Source organism: Suillus fuscotomentosus, assembly GCF_016647785.1.
Source record: "Suillus fuscotomentosus strain FC203 chromosome Unknown F5891scaffold_148, whole genome shotgun sequence".
In the NCBI taxonomy this organism is placed as follows: domain Eukaryota; kingdom Fungi; phylum Basidiomycota; class Agaricomycetes; order Boletales; family Suillaceae; genus Suillus; species Suillus fuscotomentosus.
Window position 1 is genome coordinate 42,691 of NW_024539660.1, and position 24,617 is coordinate 67,307.

Below are 24,617 nucleotides of genomic sequence, written 5' to 3' on the forward strand. Positions count from 1 at the left end.
GCGTTGGGTGAATCTTCGTTGCTCTGCATCTATCACAGCCATCTACGTAATCGTGGACATACTTCGTCATTGAAGGCCACCAATAATTTCTGGAAATCAATTCTAAGGTTTTGGCACGTCCAGGGTGTCCAGCCGGTGGAGAGTCGTGAAACAACTCCAATATCTCTCGACGGATCTCCTTATCATTTGGAACGTAAACCAGTCCTCGGAATAACACTAATCCATCCTCCACATTCCACTCTTCGACTCCTCTACGCAATTGTACCGGTGCTGCTTTTAGCGTTTGTAGCGCTTTAGCGACTTCGGGCTCTCGTTCTGTGCATTGCCTTATCTTTCTCAGCAATTGTTTTTCTCCTTGTACTAGAACTTGACCTCTTTTAGCAGCTTTTACAGTAAAAAACTCCGGTTTTAACAAAATACGATCAGAATTGTCGTTTTCTACCCCCCCTCTGTGGTCTTCTCTCCGAGAAAGCTTATCGGCCTTATCATTGACTACACCAGGCTTATGTTGGAGCGTAAATTCATACTCCGCCAGGAACAGACTCCATCTGGCTTGCCTTCTTGTCAACTTTTGGCTCGTCATAAAGTACTCGAGATTCTTATGATCTGTCCAGATCTCCACATGATGAGGTTTTCCCTGCACATAGTGCCTCCATTCCTCCAACGCTCGAATGATTGCGAGTAACTCTTTGTCATGGATGTCATAATTTCTTTCTGCATCGTTCATTGACTTAGAGTAATACGCCACGGGGTGCCATAGGTCATCTTCCATCAGTTGAGATAGAACTGCTCCAGTTGCGTAATCAGAAGCATCGGTTTCTATTTTCATTTTCTTCTCAACGTCAGGCATTACTAGGATCGGAGCTGATGTAAACCTTGACTTCAGTTCATCAAAAGCATCTTGCTGTTTCTCTGTCCAATCCCATTTGACATCTTTCCGTAGTAAATCATTCATTGGTCTAGCGATGTCTGAGAACCCGAAGATAAATCTTCTGTAGAAGTTGGCGAAGCCCATAAATGCTTGTATATCTTTAACGCATTTAGGTACAGGCCATTTCATTACTCCTTCTACTTTCACAGGGTCCATTCGAACACCACCCTTCTCCACTATCAACCCGAGGAACTCGACTTCTGTCTGTTCGAAGCTACACTTTTCAGGCTTCAGATACAGATCGTTCTCTTTTAGTCGTTTTAGTACCTCTCGTACAACTTTTCGGTGTTGCTCCCTATTGCCATTTGTGAACACGAGGATATCATCGATATAGACAACTACGGTCTTTCCATCAATTAAATCTCTGAATATCTCGTTCATCATGGTTTGAAACGTGGCAGGGGAGTTTGTTAAACCGAAGTACATCACGGTTGGTTCATGGTGACCAAACGGCGTTTTGAAGGCCGCCTTCCACTCATCTCCTTCTTTCATGCGAATATTATTGTACCCCCATCTTACATCCATCTTGGAGTACATCGTGGCACCGGTTAAAGCATCAATCAAATCTTGAGATCTCGGTAGCGGATATGCATTTTTAACCGTCTTCTCATTGAGCTTTCTATAGTCCATCACCGGTCTTAACTTGCCATCTTTTTTGGCCACAAAGAAGAAAGGTGCTGCTACTGGAGATTGTGAATTTCTTATACGTCCCAGTGCAGTCTCGGTTTTTAACCAATCTTTCAAAGTGTCCATCTCCTTGGGTGATAAGGGATAGGGTTTCGCGTTCGGCGGAAGATCGCCATCATCTTTAAGATCTATCGCATGATCCCATTTCTTTCTTTCAGGGAAGCGCTTAGATTCTTCTTCTGAGAAAACTCCCAGGTACTCATGAAGCCAATTGGGAACCATCTCTTCGACCGATTTCTTCACCTTCGTTGCTTCTTCTGCAACCTTCTGCTCCGTGGCAACCGAGGCTTTATACTTGATCCATTCTCCAGGATACTCTTTGTCTTCTATTTCCTCAACTGTCGCCCTTTTCATCGCCATGTCTTCTTCGTCATCCTCTTCTGTGGGAATCAGGTCTGGCACTTCTTCTATCTTTTTTTGTTCTTTTCTTTTTTCTTTATTTTTTTGTCTTTGTTCTTTTTTAGTAATACATTTAACCGGGCAACGAGAAAGTGCAAAACGTCCAGCGTTCCAATCTATTTCCGGGTTGTGATATCTTAGCCAATCTATGCCAATAATAACATCATCGCTTCCTAAGTCCGTAACCATGAAGGCTGCTTGGTCTTCAACATGGTCACCGATCTTTAGACCTAATTCAGCGTAATGAGTCATCGATCCAGCGGCATTTAATGAGCCATCAATATTTTTAACCGGAATGGGCCTTAATAATTTATGGCACCGGACTTCGTTTTTCTTCACAAACTTCTCGCTAATAAATAATGTCGATGCACCGCAATCTACCAGTGCTTTCACATCTGCTTGTCGGTTCTTTCCCTTCAACGTGATCGGAATGTAAAAATGCTCAGATTTGGATCTAATATATACTTCTGATACATCCGAGAACGTAGATAGGATGGAGAAACGATTGTTCGGGTCTAAGTTTGCAGACTTTGACTTCGACCCTTCTAAAAACCCTTGCCTTCCTTGGAGCTGACCCAAGCTTTGAACCAACTCGGGATAGGGTCTTCTTCTTTTGGCACTGTAGTAGCCTTCACCTGCACCTTTGGTGCGACTGCGTCTTTGCAGTTTCTAGCCATATGGCCTTCGCCTCCACAGCGGTAGCATTTGAAGGATCCAGTCCTTCCTTGAGGTTTTGGAACACCTCGCTGCTTGTTGGCGTCGACGTCCATAGCGTCGCTTTCCCTGCTCGGACCAGGTTTGTATTCAGGGGTCCTGGGGCCTTGTTTAGGGGTCCACCAGGTCGTCTTCTTCTTGTCCGCGTCTAGCTCTTCGAAGTTGCGTCCAATTTGGATCGCATGTTCCACCAGTTTCTTCATGGTGTTTTTGTCCTCGTAACGGACATGAGCGAGCTGTATTTTGACACGGTCTTGAAGTCCCATTCTGAACTTCTGCCTTTGGTCATAGTCGGAAAAGGAAGTGTGTGCGGCCTTTTGTCTGAAAGCGGCCGCGTACTCTGGAACTGAGGAAGATCCTTGTCTAAGGGATTCCAGTTCTCTGATCGCTTTTCCTTCACGATCTTCTTGCCCCCACATGGCTTCTAAGTCTTCCAGGAATTTCTCCACGGTCAACTTCTCATCTCCGGTCCTTCCAAGTTTGGTGATATAAGGTTGTGCCCATTTGGCTGCAGTGCCTTTCATGAAAGAGAGCATTACTCCTATTCTCTGGCCTTCTTGGATGTTGGGCCATTGCGCAGTGTATAGCGCTACTTGGGATATCCAGACCATGAGTTCTATGGAGTCTTTTTCTCCTGTGAAGTCCTGTGGCTTGGAGTATTTGATGGATGGGGAGGAATTCGATGATAATAGACTAGCTCCTGCAGAGCCGAAGGATGGTTGTTGAGACTGTATTTTCACGGTCTCGTCTTCTTGCATTTCTAGGCGTACGCCCAGGAGTCTGTTTGCTTCTTCTAGAGCCGCATTCTTGGCTTCTAGTTCTGCTATTCTGACCCTGAAGCTGTCTGCTTGGTTTGCAAGTGACATGTGAATGTAGTCAACGATCTCCTGTGGACTAGACGGTAATATCACCGTCTGTGCAGGTTGCGTGGGAGAGTTTGGTAATTCAGACATAGTGCCAGTTGTGTTCTGGAACCCGATTCACTGATGTCTGTTGAAGAGCTGCTCGTAAGGGCTCTTCCGAAAGGGAATGATGGTGAAAAGAAGAAAGTTATGTAATGGAAAACTGAAGCGGTCCCCGATATCTGATCGGATCTACCACGTACTTCAGGATCGAAGGGTTCTTTAATCAACCCAACCGATGCTTCCCTAATACTAACTAAAAGAATACGTAACTATACTCGATCGAGTGGGAAAAACTAGGGACAATGCAATCTCCGTTCTGAGGGTACAAGCCTAGGACAAGTTATCACTCTTCCAGCTGAAGCTTACAAGTGCGAGTCTCACTAGGGTATGTCGCTAAATCCTCGTAGGTCGAAAGCACGGTTTGTCGTCTAGACAGTTCCGCTATTGACTCGAAACGAATGCCTACGTGCGTATGAAGAAAGGAATAGGTAAAATGAAACTATAGTAACGTTGAGCAGGCAGGGTTTTGGGCCAGCACTCAAAGTTGTAGTGACACGCCTAATGTCGTGAACACCTCCGTATACTGGCGGCTGCGGTAAGACAGGGCCTGGTATAGGACTACTAACTACGAAAGATGATAGGTATGAAAATGCGCTCAAATGAGCAAAGGGATGAAACAAAGGATCGCGGCGGTTAAGCCGGGCAAAAGTATAACGGTTCTGTTTCGGTTGATGGTGTGGTGACTACCAACACGACCAGGCGAAAGAGAAAGAGATGCGAGAGTGTAACGCGAGAGTCGGAGTCTCCTAGAGTTCAAACCTAATGTCACAACCCCTTAAACGAATTAACGCAGGGCAGAGACTAGGACTCAAACAACAAGATAATCACAAAGAGGATAAGGCAGCAGGTACGTCTTGGATTGCTCACTTGGAGATACAAGAGGTTTGAACTAAAGAACTACTGACTACGACGAGCTACCTATATACACATATTGAAACTGAGATCGAAACTGAGTATGAACTAACTAACCTATCAGAATAATTAAAGGTATCGTACGATTCTATATATAACTATGATGTCATAACATGTGCCGCAGCCGCAGTAAGACTCTGGAACATTCCAAGAGTGTCGCGAGGCATGACGTCAACATCTTCGGCATTGTCCGATTGATCACGTGACTCTGGTAATTCTACAATAGACGCAATAATAGGAACTTCTTCAACAGTAAACATATTCTTAGGAGCAGGCGCTGTGACTGGGCGCTTAAAAGACTTAGAATTAAGGAACGAATAATGGTTTGTATTTGGAACTCGTGACACATGCGCTACTTTCAGCTGCCACAGACAAGGGCGGACACCGAATTTCTCCTGGGTCTTTAGATAGATTTCAGATAATGCAGGAGTCTCACGCAGATTAGGAGCTGTCATTTGTATAACAACGGGTGTAACAATAGCCGGGGATAAAAAATACATATCATATTCGAAATTTTGTAACCCTACGCTAGGTGCAAACTCATATTTTCGAAGTTTCACGGTCACCGTCACTGTGGCTGACCTTTGTTTACAAATGTTATCTTCCAGCCCCCGGTGAGAGTGTGAGGGGGAATAAGGTTGTGCTGGGTTTGAATTTTTCTTGTATCATGTGACTTATGAAACAGTACCGACAATATTAATGCCATCAGATATCGCCCCTCCACACTCGAACCGTGGGGCTGGGAAGGAGCCTGGGTCAGCACGTGAAATTAAACGACTATTCAGCCGCTCCTTTTCCATTCCACTCTCTTTAAAATCATAATTACTCTAGCAGTGCGACCATGCACCGCCGAAAGTCCAGCAAGGAAGACGTGGACGATGGTGACACGTTTGTGCTCATACCAGACAATGAGCCAACAACGGCGCCTAGCTACATTGACAGTACAGCAGCGCCTGCTAGTCTTCGACAACCGCAGCTTGGTCCAGGTATACCAGCACATCAACCAACAGGTGGACGTCCGCCTAGCATTTTTTTCAAATTCACTGCCTAGCTCGCCCTTCCGTGCGTCTCATGGTCGCGGTATAAAGCATATCTTTGAGTCTGTTCATGCCACCCGTGCTACCTCCACTCGCCAACACGTTCCATGTCCCACTTCATCCGTTTGAACCGGGTCAGCTTGACAACCCCCCAGAAGGACTCAGAGGATATGGACGAAGACTGCCTCCGACGTAGCGTTGTCCTGAACATGCGCATCATGTCCAGAGCGTTGTAAAGGTCACTTCCTTGGAATGATCTTGCATTGCAGATGGGCCTTGCAAGGTACCTATGGAATCTTCCAGGAATTCTGAGTCACATTGTACTGAAGGCGCTACACCACCGCGCCCCCAACATCGAAACGTTTCGGATGGCCGGGTTTCTGATCAATGAAGTTCCTGTATATGTTACTTTTATTTTTATACATAATCAGTGTTTTTTCTATTCATTTTGGCTCGCCATCTCCACGCCATCCGTCCATTTTTTAGAGAAAATCTAATTTAATCAAGTTGTCATGCCTCCTTGGATACAGAATCACCTCTCTAAGGCTCTCTTAGGTTCTCTGGTCGAAGGTTGAGATCAAGCTTGTGGATCTTGTAAAGCGAAGAACGTAGCTACTGGGCAGGTAGGAAAATATGTAACGTTTCTTTTGTATTTCGATTTTGCAGTTGTTAGAGACAGTAATTATTATATACGGGAAATAAGGTGTTGGTGGATGGGAGCACGGGGCAGCCGTCGATGGTGAGGCCTTGAGGCCTGTGTCGCAAAAGAACGATGAGATCGAAAAATCCGCCAGCAAGTTCCAGTAGTTCAGTAGATTTTGATAACATTCTTCGCACCTGAGTCTTTCCAAAGACACAATTTTCACTTGCTGAGCATTGATCCATGGGTAATAGACGGACGCTGCACGCCGGGTCAAGTCCAAATGTAATTATCTCCTCGTTGATTGGGAACGTTGCTACCTACTCATCAGTCATCCGTCTCACCAACTGCAGCGTACCAAACAGCCCTATTTCGCTACCGTCCAGGTGATGAGCAAGTTCCAAGACTTGAGTAGAGGTTTATTCGATTAGTCTCATGCCACGCCTGCTGTGATTGCGTCGTTCATAGCTGTTGGGTGTACCTAAGTCCATCGTCGACCACACAACTGCATCTGAATATAATTAGATAAGTACGAAGTGTATTACAAGTGCCGTGATCAGGAACTATAAATGCGGCACCAAACTAGTCCACAACACCGTTTGGTATGCGTCATGAGGAAGATCACGTAAAGTGGTGAACATCAGTACCAAGAGGACACCACGAGCTGTGATGTACAACATGATATATGGTACAGAGCAGGATAAACCATGTAAGTGACGCATCCAGAGCTGCAAGGAGCGGTGCCGTGAGTAAACCAAGCCAGGGCGTGCAAGTTATAGCGACGGCACTCATGCGCCATAGCACCCGTTCCTGGTATGTTGGGAAAGCAAAAAACCAAGCCATACAATGGATGCCGCCAAAAATAGTCGCCATAAGCACTCCAGCGAGCAAAAGAACATGTTTGTGCAGTTGTTCGAGTTCGATGCTACCATCAAACGTTGGAACTTGGAGCTTTCGAGATGTGGGAATACCGGGAAAGCCTATCAGTTCTAGAATTGGGCGCAAGACTGGAGCCAAGATCCCAAACTGAGCGATATCATCTTCTTCACTGACACTGAGTTATACATAGTAATCAGTAGCGGTCTACTTGTTGAAGCGCATACATACCCAATGTGATACTCTGGCGTCATGATTGGCTTCGACTTGGTTGACTTCCAGTACACTGGATGTGGACATTGCACATTGAGAGGCTTGTCCCACCACGCAGCATAAGTTAGGAAATTGAGAACCGCAAAAGCGAGTGTGCCCACTTCGAGCTGGGTGGTTTCTAGGCGATAGATGGCGCGGGTTATGAGCTGCATAACAAACCAGGCTACTTGAAGGATGACCAATCCTTTTGATATCGCATTGCCTTTGCTCCTATCGTGGATCTGGTCTGCCGTTAGGATAGGGACGTCGATACACCTCTGACGTATTAGTGTGAGAATGTGATCAGGTTGTAGTGTACGGCTTGCTGTACGGTGGGGTTTCCCATTCACATAAAGCATGAAACCACCCATCAACACAAAGAAGCTGTGCGTCTGAGTCCACGTGAAATCTAAGGATGCACATGAGCCAACGTTTAGGTGAGCACGAATCAGGCTTGCCTTCCAAGCCAGACTCGGATTTCCCCGTCTTAATCCACCGCACAGCCCACTTCACAGGAGCACAAAGGACACGCCAAAGAGACATCAGCACAGATAATATGCCTTTAGCGAGCAGGCGAGAGAGGCAAACGAAAGCCAAGAGAATGTCTTGGAGAAGGAAGCGATTTTCAGTTCCGGGTGCTACAACAGACTCCTTTACTAAGGACGTGTATAGTGAGTTGTGAGATAGAGAGTTTTCAAATGCCCAACTCACCTTCAGACTCTGGACGAACTCTTGGATATTCCAATTCCTTGAACTGTCTTGTAACTTTATCAGCGCTGAACCACTGTCGCATAGCCCAGGCGACGATCAATTCAGGAGCTATTAATGCCATTATCACCATGCGAAGTTGTCGCCATATGTCATGAAGGTGGGCGCTGTGCTTAGGACTCGGAATATTGGGGTGGATGGCAGTGTAGACGCATGCAAAAAGAGTGAGAACGGAGCTAGAAATGATGCTCCATAGAGTTCTTGTCGTGAATGACGGTGCTTTAAAATTGTCGCTAGTAGTAGCATTTGTTGTATCTGTTGTAGGTGCGGCTTGGGTCATTCCAACGAGGAGGATGCAGAGAAGTACTAGCAGGCGCATGATTAGATGGGCGTATCATATGCATCCTGTTCACTATTTTATTTCACTGGCGAGCGTTAATACAACGAGGGTAGACTGAGAATAGGTAGGCTGGTCTTATCTCTCGAGCGTTCCGACGTTCATGAAAACAAGATACTCTTCCCAAGATTTGGGAGCCAAAGTACTTCCTGACAGTGAGAATGGGAACGAGACTCCGGGCAAACTAAATGTGTATATGTGAGCGTCTGTTCTAATCCCGTTTGACAGCGATGACTTGAAACAGTTGTCCCAATCCGAAAGCTTGGTGACGACATGCGTACCTTCTGATGTCTGCAATCCATCAACTGTACCCTATTGTAGGTACAGTTTGGACTATCTCAACAACGCTGAGAGGAAGATCAAGGAAGTAGTGAGCGCATCATTGTGATGTATCACGGTATGTTCCGAAGGCTATTTGTAATTTGCTACCAAGCGCCATCTCAACTTGAAGGCGCCCAGTGCAACGAATCACAATGATCAGCCGATGTTTCACTATTCCAATCGTAGGCTTCTATCTGCTGCTACGATTTGCAATCATTGCAACCCGGCGTTGATATAGATACCCAACCCGAAGTCAGCGTCTAGATTGTGGGCAATTGGTATTGCAGGCCGGGGCCGTTTCCATTTAATATCTACTGGGTACCACAGCTGAAGCGCTGACGCTCATTAACCTCTGTATAAATTCACAGTAGCTCAGAGTTTCCCTAAATCAAATCAGTATGGCTAATACTTTTCACGCCTCAACGGTTCCCTGTCCTCTCAACATCTCTGGTACTCAATTATTGTTATTAGGTTAAAGTAGTATCATCAACTCTGCTGAATATATCCAATATAGGTATTACCGTCGATTTCAAGCAGTCAAAAATGGATATAAAGTCTGCTAGAGTGTGCATGGGCGATTTAAGTGTGCCGCAGAGTGTGCCACTGATTGGATGTAAAAGAAAAAAGAGATTGCGATGGACATTTTCTCCACCCATGTAAGTACTCGACCCCAACACATGTTCTCATCTAAGTTACTATTGTGCTTTTGCTCTAGGGTGCTTTCTTACGGGGATACGTTCTCCTTACATATGGATTGCCTTGACAAGGCGTTATGGTATAGTAGGAAGACCGAAGATTTTCCTTTGAACCCAGATGAGATCTTCCATGCGTATGGTACAAGCCAAGGACAAGGTGGAGCCAGAATCATCGCATTCTTACCTTTGTCACTCACGAACTCAACCACACATGCGTAGACTACACCACGCATCATCACAACATCAGAATCGACGTCCAGTTTTCCAGGAATACAACAACTATTCCTCGGTAAGTCAGGATGATCGTCAAGTGTCATTCTTGAGATTGACACTCCAAAGGTTCCGAATTCTGGTGTTAGGAGAGGTATCTGGCTTTCTCCGATCTCAGGCTAGTGCTGATGCCGTGCTTTTAACAGACTGGCGTCGGTAAGTCATCATTGATCAGCCGCGTATTTGGAGTGGAAGAAATGGTGGGATGCGACGCTTCAACAAGCACAGCTATTCACACTGTCAATAGATCGATTTGCCTGGGGCCAGCATTGATCATGAATTCACCTCACCTCAAAACGACAAGTTTGTTCTCCACGGTAGCAAAGGTTTTGGACTCAAAGACAACCTCGTAAAAATCCGAGATTTCATTGACCATCGGAGGAACATGTCCCCAGAACATCAGTTGCATGCTGTTTGGTAGGTATTCTATCTCGACCATTCGATTATGGTGGACTGACCAAATATACGGAAGGCTCTGCCTTGAGACACCCCGTACAGGCGAACGTTTTATAGACAAGAGAATGGAGGAATTTCTGACATTGAAACATAGAGGAATACTGGGAAACGGTGAGTGAAGCGGTTACTATCTCTCTCCTACGTTGGAGCTCACACTTTGTCAAAGTTCCCGTCATTGTCGTTCTTACTAAATACGATAGGTTCATTGATCACATACAGTCAACTCTAGATAAAACCTGCCTCAAAGAATTGAGCAATGAAGCCATCAAGGAACTCGCAAAGAAGAACGCAGAAGCTGAGCTGCAGAATATCTGCATCAGACCTCTAGGGAAATTTGCAGGGTTTAATATTCCCCACGCTGCGATCTCCTGTGTGTACCAACACTTCATCAAGTCCATGCGTGCCTCTGAAGTGCAACATTGCAGCCAACGAAGATTATAAGAAGACACTCACCCTCCTGATTCGGATAACTGAAAACTGTGTCACTGAGCGTTCTGCGTCCAAGGCTGCGGTGATGACTTCCATCCGAGTCGCTCAACGAGTGGATCCTGAACTCAAAATAAAGGCATCATTCGAGTGAGTCTTGCTTGCTCCATTCTTATCTCGTGATTTACGTAGTGTCAGGATTGCCAAGAAAAGTCTGTCCCAGTTTCGCGTTAATAATTACTGAATACAATCTAATTCTCCTTGTCTTGCAGGATATCGGAAGACATTTTCATGTTGTTGCGCAGTATTCAAGAAGCACAAGATGTGGAATTTTCTACATGCGCTTCATACTGACATCATCGATGGGTGGAACTTCTATGACCTTCATCATGTAATGGCCATCTTATTTGTCATCTTCGCATCCGCCCTAACGTGATTTGCGCATAGAACTTGCACAGCCAAAAGTTCAGGCAATCGATATCAAAAATGGTCGAAGTTGAACCTACCAAAGGATATCGACACTTTTTCGGCCACGCGCCACTGATTCAGCACTTCATGTCCTACATCGTCAACTTAACGCTTGTGTCGCAGACACTTTATTCTGTGTCAAGAGGCCAGGAAATCTCCCACAGTACCATCAAGCTCGCTGTCTCTTCCTACCTTGCCTCCCCAATGAGAGCAGAGGCTCGTACCTGGATTCAGGCCTGTGATAGGCAATTGACCATCCTGGATAACGTAGATCGGGATAAAATCGTTGAGGTGGTGCAATCTTATAGCACCAATGCGACACAAAGCTTTGAGCTTCAACCCGAACTTCTGGGTCAGAGTTCCAGTATTAATATTCCCGATGCTGGAATTCCCACTACCAGTATTTTCAGTCCCGAAATTCACGCTACCAGAATTCACCGATATACCAGAGAGTCTCCCAGAATTACCATAGAGGCTCCCAGAATTCAACGACCAGAATTCTCGCTACTGCCACTGCATGAATTCACACCCCCGAGGCCAGAAATCCTGCTACTGCCACCGCATGCATCCAGACGCCCGAGGCCAGAAATCCTGCCACCGCCACCGCATGCATTCAAACGCCCGAGGCCGGAAATCCTGCTACCGCCACCGCACGAATTCACACTCCCGATGCCAGAAATCCTGCTACCGCCACAGCATGACTTCAGACGCCCGAGGCCAGAAATCCTACTACCGCCACCACATGAACCCACACGCCCGATGTCAGAAATCCTGCTATCACCACGCCCGATACTAAAATTCCCAGAATTCTCAATACCAGAATTCCCGCTACCGAGTGGAGTTTCCAGTGCCGAAATTCCCAATACCAGAATTCCCGCTACCAGAATTTCTAGAGAGCCCAGAGATCGCAGAAGTTCTACTCCTGAGTGGGAATACGTTAGACCAAGGAGAAGAGATGCGCGTAACATCAGCGAATCCCCTGACATGGTAGAGCGGGTGGACGTTAGACCAAGGAGAAGAGGTGCACATAGCATCAGCGAATTCCCTGACATGGTGGAGCAGGTGGACGTTAACAACGCCACTCAAGCATAGTTGTATTTCCATCTCCGATTGCGCTACTTATATCATGTTCCGACAATGCTCGCGCCACGCATCGACAAGCCCAAACCTGCCTGCTGCCCTTTCATTTCTTCTTCTCTCAATTTTTCGTGACCCTAGGCTATCTTCGGCTACTTAGTAACTCGGTGGGCTCTGAGGGCCTAGATCCTTGTGCGCATCCACATGCAATGAAGACGGGTCCAGTGAGGAAGTTGGCCATGGGTAGGGAACATCCGAAAATGCTTCTGTGCTGCCCTGTTAAGTTTATTCATGCAGCAAGTTAGTCTCGTCGTGTTTCTAGCCCATCTGAGCAGGGAACTATCTGCTCATCCACCCTGTTGTGGATTGGACCACCTTGCATATTGGTTTTGTATCTTATCTCTTCCATCGCTCTTGCCTGCACCTTCGCTCATGTGGATGCTTCTATGTGCCTTACTCTTCCCAAGATGTAGGAGTTAAAGTACTTCAGAATGATAACGGGACGCTTGTGACTCTGGGCATGCCGGCGCCTCAAGAGCGCGTTTGATAGTAGACTGGTCACGAGTCTAATTTGATGGGGCCAAGCTAAACGTGTAGACGTGAGCATCTGTTCTAATCACCTCCTGTGTTTATCCGAAAGGTAGTGACCTAACACGTGTCCAATGATGGAATTCAATTTACCTTCCAGCATGCAGCTGATCACGGATCTTCTTTCTTTGTAGACCGGGAGTGCTTATTTTGTTATCGACACTCTTGCGCGCTCCGCGCAGAATGATGACTGACCGTTTTCACAGTCGTCAATGGCGTGTATGATTCCACGATAATACATGTTCACAGCCTGCTTCATAGAAGCCGTGAGCCCAAGCCGGGTCAAAGTCGGGGCTTGGGCCCAAGCAGGCAGCGGCCCATGCACTGAATTACTACGATGACGATGCAATGTACATAGATAGATATACATAAATGCGCCTATATGCCGGGAACAATGTAGGTAAGCACAAATTAGCGGCAGCGTGCGGAGACAAGTAAAGCAAGGTGCAAGGATACTGTATACATGATCAGTAATGGTTGTAAATCCAAAAAAAAACTGAAAATCTATGGCGCTGGATCTGTTCAATATGGCGCTGGATCTGTTCAACTATTCTTCACACACAAAACTCACACACACGCACAGATGCGACACACACACAAACAATCGGACGCACACACATAATCACTCCTTTGCATACATACTCTTGTATCGGAGTCCAAGGGGCAAATAAAATGCACCGAAGCCGCCAGCATTGGCAGCAAAGCCTCGAATCTTTTCAAGGCCTGGCCGGTGGACGAGACGGAGCAATGAGAAGTGAGTAGGTCTCAGAGCGATGATGAAGGTTTCTATAAGCGCAAAGCAAGTAGAGTCCAAGGGCAAACAAAATGCACCGAAGTTGCCAGCATTGAGAGCAAAGCCTCGAAACTTTTTAAGGACCGGCTGGTGGACAGTGCGCAAAGATGCAGGTGACATGGCGGGCGCTTGTTGTGGTGCCGCAGTTGATGGTCTCAATACCAAGCGACATCGAGAAGTAGGAGGGCATGAGAGATGGGGCGCTGCATGAGAGAACAAGTGGGAGAGAGTTAGCATGAGAGAACAGGTATGAGAGAACAAGCATGAACGAGCAGTGCAAGAGAGCGAGCACAAACAAAAGAGTTAGAGCGAGCATGAGAATGGGTGCGAGGGACCAGACGTATAGGTCCGTAGACATTGATTAATTCACAAGAGAACAGGTAGGCGCAATAGATAGTAACTGCAGGAGTGCAAGATGCTTCACAGTAAGAATATAGAAAAATGATAAAAAGTCAAAACGTACCTTGAGCCTCAATGTCACCAGCACTGGTCCCTTTCAACTCCCTGGCGAAAACAAAGGACTTGGAGAAAATTGAGCGTACATAGATCTTGTTGAGAAAGTTCCATCTTGGTTTCGTCACCACTGGCATTCTAGATGGTACTGTATGCACAAAAATAGCAGGGACAGCAGTAGGAGACTTGCTTTCAGCATTTCATCCCTGGGCGTTGGTGTTAGCCTCTTGACTACTACACATTGACATCCCGAGGTACTGAAGAACTGCAGTGACTTATAGAAAAAAATAGCAAAGCCTCATCAGGCAGCACAACACTTATGTAATACATAAGATTGAGGCGTAGTTCAGCCAATAATGAGCACTGCCGCATTATTGCCTGCGAGGAGCCACCCATCATTGAGCACTCATGATACTGCACTGACAATACTGCATGTTCCATCAACTGGTATGCGAAGGAGTGATTATGTGTGTGCGTCTCATTTGTGTGTGTGCCGCGTCTGTGCGTGTGTGTGAGTTTTGTGTGTGAAGAATAGTTGAACAGATCCAGCGCCATAAAAATCGAGCCTTAGATTTCACAAGACCATCGGAGCGCAGCCTAAGACACGTTGAGCGTAGATGTGCACAAGCACGTGAATACGAACAAAGTGCAGCGCTGAAAAGTAAAGACGCACACAAGCAGTGATGTACATACAGAGATAAGTGAAAAAAGACGCACCTAGCTTCCACGCGTGCAAACGCAAATGAATCCGGGATGAACAAAAACGTAATCGCCAGGTGCGAATGTATGCAGGACAGTCGAACACAGACAAGTCGCAGGGACAGATGCAGTCAGCAGTTGATCGATAAATCATCCTCAGAGTCACTGAATTAGCGTCTTGAAACCGCCGGCTCCAAGCCGGCTCTGGAGTCCAACCTCGGGCGTCCTTGACGAGCTAGAGTGCATTGAAACTCCGCAATGTACCTTACCACTAGGATTTACTACAGTAAATAGTTCTTGCTATCAGTTATTAGACATCGAAACAACCAATTGCAATACGATACGGTACCAAAGGAATAGTAGTGGGGAATCGGTGAGCTGCAAGTTACTCATGGTAGTAGACTCTGTGAAGATAATATTCGAGCGGGAGCTTCAGGACACGCTAGACAGGTACGATCTCAGTATTCGGTTCACGAATCTCTTTATTGACGAATGTTTTTACCTAGATAGGTACGCTACGTTATACATTAGCTTTCGTACTCAAACATTACACTAGAACACTCACATCTCAGTATTCGGTTCACGAATCTGAGATGCTTCAACGACGACTGGCTGCTTTTATATGGTGAGTGCGCCAGCAGGTCTTTTTGATGAAAACATATACTAAACGAATGAAAAGATTGCCGACGTTGACACGTCATCTGGAATCTCCGTTTGGTGGTGCTCGCACCTCGAGCTGCCTTACTCTTCAGCCGTAGTCCCATTTCCTCCTTTGGTTCCTCCTCTCTCGGCCTTTCCGTCCTCGGGTTCATCGGCTCTCAACACTCCCCCTCGAGCGCTATCCAAACGCATCATGGCTCTCAATCTCTGGAGTCTGGGTTGTGGTAGTGCCTTGGTGAAGGCGTCGGCTACGTTGTCTTTGGTGGGACAATAGAAGAGCTTGAAGACGCCGTTCTTGATGTGCCCTCGGACAAAGTGATATCGTAAGTCGATGTGCTTTGTCCTTGATTGGAACTTCCCGTTCGATGCTAACGCAATGGCTGCTTGATTATCGCAGTGTATGGGGATTGGGAGGTTCGGGGCGTCGTAGAGTTCGGTGATGAGGAGCTGTAGGAAGAGGAGTTCGCGCACCACACTGGTGAGTGCTATATATTCTGCTCCTGCTGTTGACAATGCTATTAACAGTTGTTTCCTCGCACTCCAGGCTATGGGTGTGCTGTTGTACATCATGACGTACCCCGACATTGAATGTCTGTGTGGCTGGGACGCCCAATCGGCATCGACGAAGGCTTCTAGGCCCACGTCAGTTGCTCCTAGGGTAAGCTCCATGTTGTCAGTGGCTTTCAGATAACGTAGGGCCTGTTTTGCAGCCTCCCAATGGGGCCTGCTGGGGTTCCGCATGAACTGCGACAACATTGTGACTGCGAATGCAATATCCGGGTGTGTGCTGGTGGCTGCGTACATCAGCAAGCCAATCGCCCTCTGATATGGTATGTCCTGCATATCTTGGATTTTGGCGTGGGTCATGGGTCCTTGCTCTACTGACAGGGTCGTTGTGGACTCCATTGGAGTCTGCACATTCTTGGCATTGCCCAAATGAAAATGTTCGACGATGGTTGCGACGTACGCCTTTTGAGACAGGGTAATGGTACGTCCCACTCTATCCCTCGTTACCTTCAGCCCTAACAGCCACTTTAGTTCTCCCAGGTCTGATATCTCAAAATATCGCTGGAGTTCGGCCTTGAACTGGTGGATATGGGCTGCGTCATTCGACGTCACGGCCATGTTGTCCACGGACACCGTGATGACGGTATGCTGGTTGGAGGTATGTTTGTAATATACGGCTTGATCGACCTTGGACCTGCTGAACCCCAGCGTTAGGAATACACCCGATAGTTCTTCGGCCCACTTGAATCCTGCCTGCTTCAGGCCAGGCAAACTCCTCCTCAGCCTCAACACCTTTCCATGCTGGTCCTCCTTCAAGTAGCCGGGCGGGGCGTGCATGTATATTTCCTCCTGGATGCTAGCGTACAGGTAAGCACTTTTGATATCTACCTGGTGTATCTCCCAGTTTCGCTGAGCCGCCATCGCTAGGACCATCTGGATTGTTATCATACTGGCTGTGGGGGTGAAGGTGTCGAAGTAGTTGACACTGAGCTTCTGCCTCTGCCCGTTCGCCATGAGTTGGGCACGCAACTTCAGCTTCTTGCCATCCGGTCCGCATTTAGTGGCCAGGACGTAATGGCACGGTATGATGTTGGCGCCTCGAGGTGGGTCCACTACCTCCCACGTACCTAGCTTCTCCAACTGACTTATCTCATAGTCCACCGCCTCCTGCCATTCAATGGCATCTGGACCGTTTAAGGCTTGCTGTAGGGTGGGTTCTGGCTCTGCTGCAGCCATGGCAAGGTGAAGATAGTTTTCTTCATCCATTAGGTCTACCTCTGACGCCTCCAACAGATTCTCCATTGTTAGGGCAGCCATCTGGCCCTTGTTTAGCGCTGCATAGTATCTGGGGGGTGGTCTTGCCCTCATTGACCTCGTTGGAGGAGTAGATGGTTGAGGTTGTTGAGGAGTAGAAGGTTGAGGTTGCTGTGGAGTAGAAGGTTGAGGTTGCTGAGGAGTAGAAGGTTGAGGTTGCTGTGGCATGGTGATGGGCTGGACGCTACTAGGTGAGCTATTATTACCGTTGCCACTGCTATGTTCATTAACAGCAGTAGACTCCCCCTCGTCCGGCACACCATCGGCTGCTAGGATCGGCCTGAAGGTGACATTCCTTTCGACCGTGACTCGACGCCTCCCGGGCCAGTATACCCGGTATCCCTTACTCTCAGCGTCTACCCCCATGAAGACTGCTTCTTCTGCCCTCGCCTCCAGCTTACCGGCCTCTAACACATGGACGAAGACCGTCGTCCCAAATTCATGGGCACGCGACAAGTCCAGCTTGGACTTGTGCACCATCTCATAGGGTGTGCTACCTGGGATGGCTCTTGAAGGTAGGCGGTTCTTGAGCCATGTGGCATAACTAACGGCCTCTGCCCACAGATACTTTGGCATGTTCTTGCCCAGGAGCATCGCTCTCGCGTGCTCGACCAGGGTGCGATTGAGGTGTTCAGCAACGCCATTCTGTTGGGGTGAGTTGTGCACCGTTAGCTGCCGTTCGATACCTTGCTGACGCAAGTATTGGTCGAACTCGGCGCTCAGATACTCTCCTCCTCTGTCCGAACGGACTTTTCGCACACGGACACCTGGCGACTGACATGTCACCCATGCCTCGTAGGACTTGAACGCGGTAAGTGCGTCACTCTTTTGCTTGAGGAACTCGAGTTGCGTCTGCCAGCTGAAGTCGTCCATGAAACTGACATAATATTTACAGCCGCCTCATCAGGTAATCAACTTGAGTTTGACAAAGATTTAGCTAGCTTTATTTAATGTATAATATTGAAAATATATATCACAATTGTAGATCATATGATAAATCAATAGATAGGCAGCTTACATTGGTGAAATCTCCCAAAGCCACAATATTGACAGACCTATGGTACAAAATTGTGATTTACTAGCACACTGGTGTATTGTTGGAAGATGTGTCTATTATTGCATGGCTAGCTTCCAATGGCAGAACATGTAATCATCAACAGTGTGCTTGACAATGATATTGACCTAACAAAGTGTTAGGCTATGATCTTGACTTATGATACCTTATCAAGATGCCAGTTTTCAGCCAGATATGTCTGGCTTTGGATAGGCAGCTTCTGATTGCAGAAGCCACCATTGATGACAGTGTGCCCTGGAGCGATATTAGGTTATCGTGTCATATAAAGCATGTCTACCATTATAGGGGCGGGCTGTGATGTTAGAAGCCACCGCTGATGACAAAGTGTTAGGCCACGATCTTGGCTTATGATACCACATCAAGATGCTGTTTTTCAGCCAGATATGTCTGGCTTTGGATAGGCAGCTTCTGATTGCAGAAGCCACCATTGATGACAGTGTGCCCTGGAGCGATATTAGATTATCGTGTCATATAAAGCATGTCTGCCATTATAGGGGCGGGCTGTGATGTTAGAAGCCACCGCTGATGACAAAGTGTTAGGCCACGATCTTGGCTTATGATACCTTATCAAGATGCCAGTTTTCAGCCAGATATGTCTGGCTTTGGATAGGCAGCTTCTGATTGCAGAAGCCACCATTGATGACAGTGTGCCCTGGAGCGATATTAGGTTATCGTGTCATATAAAGCATGTCTACCATTATAGGGGCGGGCTGTGATGTTAGAAGCCACCGCTGATGACAAAGTGTTAGGCCACGATCTTGACTTATGATACCTTATCAAGATGTCAGTATATGGCACCAGGCTATCATATCGCAGCAAGGTGCTGATTATCTATCCATTATGTCTGGCTTTACAATCACTGACAGTGTGCCAGCACATGATATTGTGTTATCATGCTATAACAAATTGTTGATCTTATATTAGGCACAACTACTGTTACATGGGTGACTTCCAGTGGCAGGTTCTGTAATCACTCACAGTGTGCCAGGACATGCTATTGTCTTACATTAGGCTATCAAGCTGAGGATTTTCTGTCAAGCATGTCTACTGTTACAGGGGGAGCTTCTGACGCCAGAAAATCTCATGAAGAAGGCTTCTAATGCTCAGTTTTCTTACTGCATTAATTCAGGGGTGTTTTAGTCACATAGCAAGTATACATCAATTACATTACAAAATAATACAGTTACAAAACAGTAAATAACTAATTGATCTCGGCAGCGGCTAGTTCTCGCAAGGCAGCACGTTTTTCCCGAATCTTGGCCAGCGCGCTGTTTTTGCTGATACTGCGCTGAGAGGAAGAAGAATTAGGAAATACCCGACTATGAAAGGTGTGAATTTAGACAGCTTAGAGGTGAAAAGGTGCATTACGAACCGTGTCCACCACGTCATCAGGTCATTAACCTCCTCAATTTCGTCAGGATCCTCTAGTAAATCCAGAATGCTATGATAAAAATTTTCCGAGTCCGTGACTGTGTCGGTATGGGAAAATACTGATGATGAACTTAAGGCAAACCGAATCTGAAGATAAAATCAGCCGCAGAAGGCATGCACAATTAATTTGCGTACCTGTGTAGCAACATAAGCTAGAGAGCCTTTAGTGACAGATTTCATACCATGCAGGTAAGCGTTGCCGGAGCGCGTAGCCTTGGGCTCCTTATCCACCAAGCTCGGAGACGTAAAAACATGTTTGAACCCCTATATCGCTTGAAGTAAGAAATTCATCAGCGATTTGAAACGAGCTTACAAAAGTTAGTATCTCGCTCCTGAGTAAGCCCTTCCATGGATCATCGGGATCATAGTGGTACCCAGAGTATAAGAACATGGGCCATTGGTCACCGCTAACTGCGGTTTCACCGCTCTTCAAACTCTGTTTGGTTCTGAGGAGCGTTATAATAGACAATTGATATAATGGTGGAAATACTTACTCTACGTCTGACCAGTCAAGGCCGGCGGGGCAGAGCAACCTACCGGTAACTTCATGATTGAACCCACAGTCCGATTTGATATTCCGGGAGAGGGGCAGTATAAGTGGCTGTCCTCTGGGCATAAGCCATTCCAGGGCAGCAGATTTAAGGGTCTTGGTATTGTCACCTCGCGCACCAGATGCTCCTTTACCTAGCTGCAAACGATGAGTACGAAGATATTGTAGAATGAAAACTTACTAATTCTCCCACGTGAATAATATCCTCCTCCTCGCCGTCCGTTAGACGAGCTAAAAGACCAGGATAGGAATCTATTAATTCTACGAACACCCTATGTTCACGTCGGACACTACATTAAAAAAATTGATGTCCTTGTAACAGATAAAGATCAAATTGAACTCACTCTGCTGGATAATCCTCGATGAGGGTGTCCTGTAATTCTTCAAGTCGTAGTATACCGGCAGTCAGAAGAACAGGGAAATTACAAAGGGCAAATACAGTCCGACCAAAGTGTCGGCCGTGAAGTACCAGGGGATTTGATGAATTGCTGATGAAGACCGAGTCAGTATGTCAGTGGGTTACCGCTTAAAAGAACACTTGCGCCTTTTTACGCGGGCCCGTGTGTAGCGCCGAAGCACTACGCTTACGCGTAGAATTTCCGGGAGAAGGATTGTTCTCGTCACCACTCATGAATTGAAGGTAGGTTGGCTCTGAAAATCGGCAGTGAACGAGGGCCTTTATATACCCAAACATATATGCCATCAATATGTATATATTAACCTCGCCATCCTGTTTTTTTCAAACAAAGCCCTCGCCATCCGAGCGCCATAGATGTCGTAATCTATGGCAAACGACAGGGCTTAAACGAGCCTTCGAAGTACGTAAAAAAGAGGATGGCGCAACTTCACGCGCCATCGTTGTGATAAAGATATATTTATAGAAGTGCAACTGCTATTGCAGCTTTTGAACCTCCTCCAATGCCCAGTTCACCCCTTCAAGAGAATTTGCGACGATGCGTCCATGTTGGAAGCGATATCACACTAAAGTAAGCTTTTCAGTATGTACACGAGATGCAAACCCATGAAGTTACCTCGAGGTTCCAATTTTCTCCGCTGCATACACTGCGAAACACAGAGGGAGATGGGCTGCGTGGAATTGAGTGAGTAATGAAGCGTTATAGAAAACAACTCAAAACCAACGTTACTACAGGCAACTCCTTGGAGGAACAAAAAGATTGATTGATTCAGAAACTCAGACGATAGGTGAGATTTCACAATTGAATTGTGAAACCGTATGGTGGGTCTGAAAAACATGGCCTAGGTACTGACGAAGAATCCATAAGCGGATTAGAATCTGAGCTGCGCCGTGTCAAGGAACAACTAGAGAACGCGGAAATTCACATTACTTACCTTTCGGAACGGGTGGGGACATACAGGTGTAAATGGCTGGAAGATTACTACCGTGCCGAGAACCTCGAGCGTTGCATGCCTGATTCCGTCATTGTGCCCAACCTAGGTCAGATTCCAGAAGGTGCGGCTTCTCCTGCCTTCTGTCCAGAACTCTTCGGTTTGGAGGAGGAAGGCTCAGAACTGAGAGCGTCGTTGTGATCTACAAGGGCACACCTGCACGGACGTATGTAATATCTATGTCAAAATCAAAATTGGGTTGCATAACGAAGGATACGCTTACGATTTCTATGTCAAACGGGTGATGATCTCAGGGGCTAGGCGCCGAGCCTGTATACCACACTTTATTCACTACAATATACGAACTATGATTGATATCAGTGCCCGAACGTTAGATCTCAAGGACAAAGTAAACATCGACTTAAGGACGACAACATCTACAATGTATGAACATATAATAAAGTAATTTAAATAATTGAAGACGTAGTAGAGTGAGGCTTAAGGCAATACGATTATGACAGTATAGTAAGGGATAACGCATTCCGTTATGTTGAGACAGACATTGGGGAAAAAGAGTTAAGTTCAAGCAAGGAACGCCCTGATATAGTGAACGACTATTTGTTCAAACTCAGCCGGCAATGCCCGCAACAATGAATTCGAATATACGGTGGATCGGGAATTGCCGGCTGGGTCTGAATATCGAATCATTCACTTTATGTACCGTGTGTGCGTACCAATTGTCTTCTTTCCGTTTGCCAACATAGTAATCATTAGGGTTAAGTAGTATACGTACCTACTTTACACTTAGCTTGAATGTGATTTTGTAGGGTAGTATTTGTGGTCTGTGCGCACCTCACAATAGTTGATGCCTACGCCCACCGGTCCACAATGTCGGGTGACCACCGTGACATAAGACAATGCAGCATCATGATCCACAACCACAACTGACCACGATTAATTCGTACCACCATCTGTAAGTATTAGCTAATCCAAATAGTGATTCACTATATATACCGACCTTGCGCATTAACAGGTTCTCTTTTTCCTATCACAACCTCGAACACACTTAGTATTAGCACGATAGTTCGTATATACAAATAACGTAGACTATCACCAGTAACAGTATGTCATGTTAACGTTCAAGTTTGCTGTAACTCTAAGTTGACGTACCTTATACTAGAATGTCCAAACGCGCCGGATCTGATGGCGATGAACCGCCCTCAAAGCGTCACTGCTCGATTGACGTCCAAGGTAAGTCGTCTTCGGTATAGTTAATATTCGAGTTATTCATGAGTACGATACAGCGAACCAGGCAGTACCACCGGCACTGTATGATAACGGTGCATGGGAAATCCTTGCCAAATTCCTCACCACATCAATGTCTCTATCCGAGGTAGACGACGCACACATAGCGCACCTCGGTGACTGATACTTAGCAGATGAATGGGCAGAGCCTCGACGCCTGCTCTTCTCCGGTGACGAAGATAACGCCAAATCCTTAGAAAACTTCACCAAGCTGTGGAAAATTCACATACCCAATCCACCAGAAAAGTCTTCCGTTTCTATCCCTGCATCGAGGAGGAACGGCTACTCGTCAAGTTCACGTGCTCAAAAATCGCGCAAGTTATCCAAAGTATGTGAATGTCCTGGCTGAAACATTTATAAATTGAACGATAAATTCAGGCTGCTTCTAAGTTCATCGCTGATAAGGCCGATGTTGGTGATGATGAAGAGGAGGAAGAGGAGTATGATGGAGAAGATTGGGACGGACCTTCTACGCAGTCGCCGATAGTCACAAGTTTGCCAGGAACGTCGGCGAAACGGAGGTTGGCAGCAACCTTTGACGACATGGCGACTCGGTTCGAACAACATTTGCCCAGCTCATCTGAAGACAATCTCGCCTACAGAAGTCCCGAAAGCAGGATGTATTTACCTCATGTTCAAAGTGGGTTTTTTGTTCTGTTTCTTTTTCAAAAAGACGTATATATCACTCATTGTGTCGTAGGGACTACCACTCAATATGTTGCTGACCACCTTCGGAGGAAGGAATTTCCCGTGATCGTGTCAGCCTGGTCAGCAGGACAGCTTTACGTGGTGGCGGATAGCCCCGCGACGATTGCAAAGTCCTTGCCCCTATCTCTTTATCTCGCCGTGAAAGAGTACTCCCGTATTGCCGAGGAAGAACGCGAAGCGGTAGAACGCACGCAGTCCGAGTTTCCTCAACAAGCATGGGTGAGGATCAAGGGCAGTAAGTACAGGGGCGACATCGCACAAGTTTTCGAGCAACTGCCGAATGGTCTGGTCGCAGTCTTAATTGTTGCGCGCGATTTCCCCTATTCCATGCCTTCAGGATCTCGAGCGCTTATCCAGCAATCTCTCCTTCCGAACCAGAAGAGCGTTTCCGACATCATTCGCGATGACGAAGTCGTGGGATGGAAATACAAGGGAGAAAGCTACTACATGGGCCTGCTGCTCAAGAACTTTCACCGCGACAGACTAGAACTCGTCGCATCCCCTCATGTCGACGACATTCGGCTACACCTGGACGCCGGATGGAATCAACTGTTTTTGAACGAAACTGTGGTCGCGTTTTCGCTGCAGTTCCTGCGCGTGGGCGATTGGGCGAGAGTCGTCAAAGGCTCTCTTCGTGGAGAGCTTGGTCAGGTCGTCTCAACTGATCATACTTTGGGGACCCTAAGTTTGCAATCGGCTTTTGATGGGCGTCTCAAGGAGATGGAAGTTCGACTCAAAGACATCGAACGGATCTTTTGAGTCGGCGATACTGTAAGAGTGGTGGCTGGTTCATACTTGGGCTTGGAAGGCCATATCGTTCCAATATGCGGTGACACGTTTCACCTTTGTCAACATGCTACCAACGAGCAGGTATATCTCTGGTATAATTTTATTTCAACCGTCTAACACTTAGTGCACAGGTGGAAGTGTCTAAGTACTACTTAGATCAACGTCCG

At 46.7% G+C, this 24,617-nt stretch overlaps 5 protein-coding genes across 5 annotated transcripts; 3 read left to right on the forward strand and 2 right to left on the reverse strand.

Annotated features, from left to right (window-relative positions):
- Window positions 1-6,797: 6,797 nt before the first annotated feature.
- On the reverse strand, window positions 6,798-8,903 carry F5891DRAFT_128893 (uncharacterized protein). Its single transcript, XM_041370585.1, has 5 exons — window positions 8,800-8,903; window positions 8,125-8,702; window positions 7,872-8,069; window positions 7,393-7,822; window positions 6,798-7,339 (listed from the first exon to the last, which is right to left on the reverse strand). The coding sequence occupies exons 2-5, from the start codon at window positions 8,498-8,500 to the stop codon at window positions 6,907-6,909; spliced, it is 1,437 nt and encodes a 478-aa protein (XP_041217660.1). The 5' UTR covers window positions 8,501-8,702; window positions 8,800-8,903; the 3' UTR covers window positions 6,798-6,906.
- A 626-nt stretch (window positions 8,904-9,529) lies between these two features.
- Window positions 9,530-12,384, forward strand: F5891DRAFT_128942 (uncharacterized protein). The gene is made up of 11 exons (XM_041370586.1): window positions 9,530-9,691; window positions 9,754-9,823; window positions 9,874-9,898; window positions 9,951-10,004; window positions 10,052-10,221; window positions 10,277-10,371; window positions 10,427-10,630; window positions 10,686-10,836; window positions 10,885-10,898; window positions 10,959-11,077; window positions 11,134-12,384. The coding sequence occupies exons 1-11, from the start codon at window positions 9,589-9,591 to the stop codon at window positions 12,244-12,246; spliced, it is 2,118 nt and encodes a 705-aa protein (XP_041217661.1). The 5' UTR covers window positions 9,530-9,588; the 3' UTR covers window positions 12,247-12,384.
- Window positions 12,385-19,521: 7,137 nt separating this feature from the next.
- F5891DRAFT_965105 (uncharacterized protein) lies at window positions 19,522-20,932 on the reverse strand (the record flags this gene model as incomplete). Its single annotated transcript, XM_041376136.1, has 8 exons — window positions 19,522-19,639; window positions 19,693-19,838; window positions 19,887-20,015; window positions 20,065-20,197; window positions 20,246-20,439; window positions 20,483-20,591; window positions 20,646-20,789; window positions 20,838-20,932. The coding sequence occupies 8 exons, from the start codon at window positions 20,930-20,932 to the stop codon at window positions 19,522-19,524; spliced, it is 1,068 nt and encodes a 355-aa protein (XP_041217662.1).
- A 380-nt stretch (window positions 20,933-21,312) lies between these two features.
- Window positions 21,313-21,849, forward strand: F5891DRAFT_1198326 (uncharacterized protein; the record flags this gene model as incomplete). The annotated part of the gene is made up of 3 exons (XM_041368612.1): window positions 21,313-21,401; window positions 21,452-21,504; window positions 21,563-21,849. The coding sequence occupies 3 exons, from the start codon at window positions 21,313-21,315 to the stop codon at window positions 21,847-21,849; spliced, it is 429 nt and encodes a 142-aa protein (XP_041217663.1).
- A 980-nt stretch (window positions 21,850-22,829) lies between these two features.
- Window positions 22,830-24,420, forward strand: F5891DRAFT_1198327 (uncharacterized protein; the record flags this gene model as incomplete). Its single annotated transcript, XM_041368613.1, has 5 exons — window positions 22,830-22,899; window positions 22,953-23,069; window positions 23,100-23,281; window positions 23,332-23,593; window positions 23,654-24,420. The coding sequence occupies 5 exons, from the start codon at window positions 22,830-22,832 to the stop codon at window positions 24,418-24,420; spliced, it is 1,398 nt and encodes a 465-aa protein (XP_041217664.1).
- Between the last annotated feature and the right edge of the window lie 197 nt (window positions 24,421-24,617).

Excerpts from the sequence above, each read along its gene's own strand:
- F5891DRAFT_128942 (XM_041370586.1), top strand. The coding sequence starts at position 9,589 with ATGGATTGCCTTGACAAGGCGTTATGGTATAGTAGGAAGACCGAAGAT. Across the intron at positions 9,899-9,950 it reads GAATTCTGGTGTTAGGAGAG|ACTGGCGTCGGTAAGTCATC; the intron begins GTATCTGGCTTT and ends TGCTTTTAACAG. Across the intron at positions 10,631-10,685 it reads TCCCCACGCTGCGATCTCCT|CCAACGAAGATTATAAGAAG; the intron begins GTGTGTACCAAC and ends GCAACATTGCAG.
- F5891DRAFT_128893 (XM_041370585.1), bottom strand. The coding sequence starts at position 8,500 with ATGCGCCTGCTAGTACTTCTCTGCATCCTCCTCGTTGGAATGACCCAA. Across the intron at positions 8,070-8,124 it reads AGTTCGTCCAGAGTCTGAAG|TAAAGGAGTCTGTTGTAGCA; the intron begins GTGAGTTGGGCA and ends ACACGTCCTTAG. Across the intron at positions 7,823-7,871 it reads ATCCGAGTCTGGCTTGGAAG|ATTTCACGTGGACTCAGACG; the intron begins GCAAGCCTGATT and ends GTGCATCCTTAG.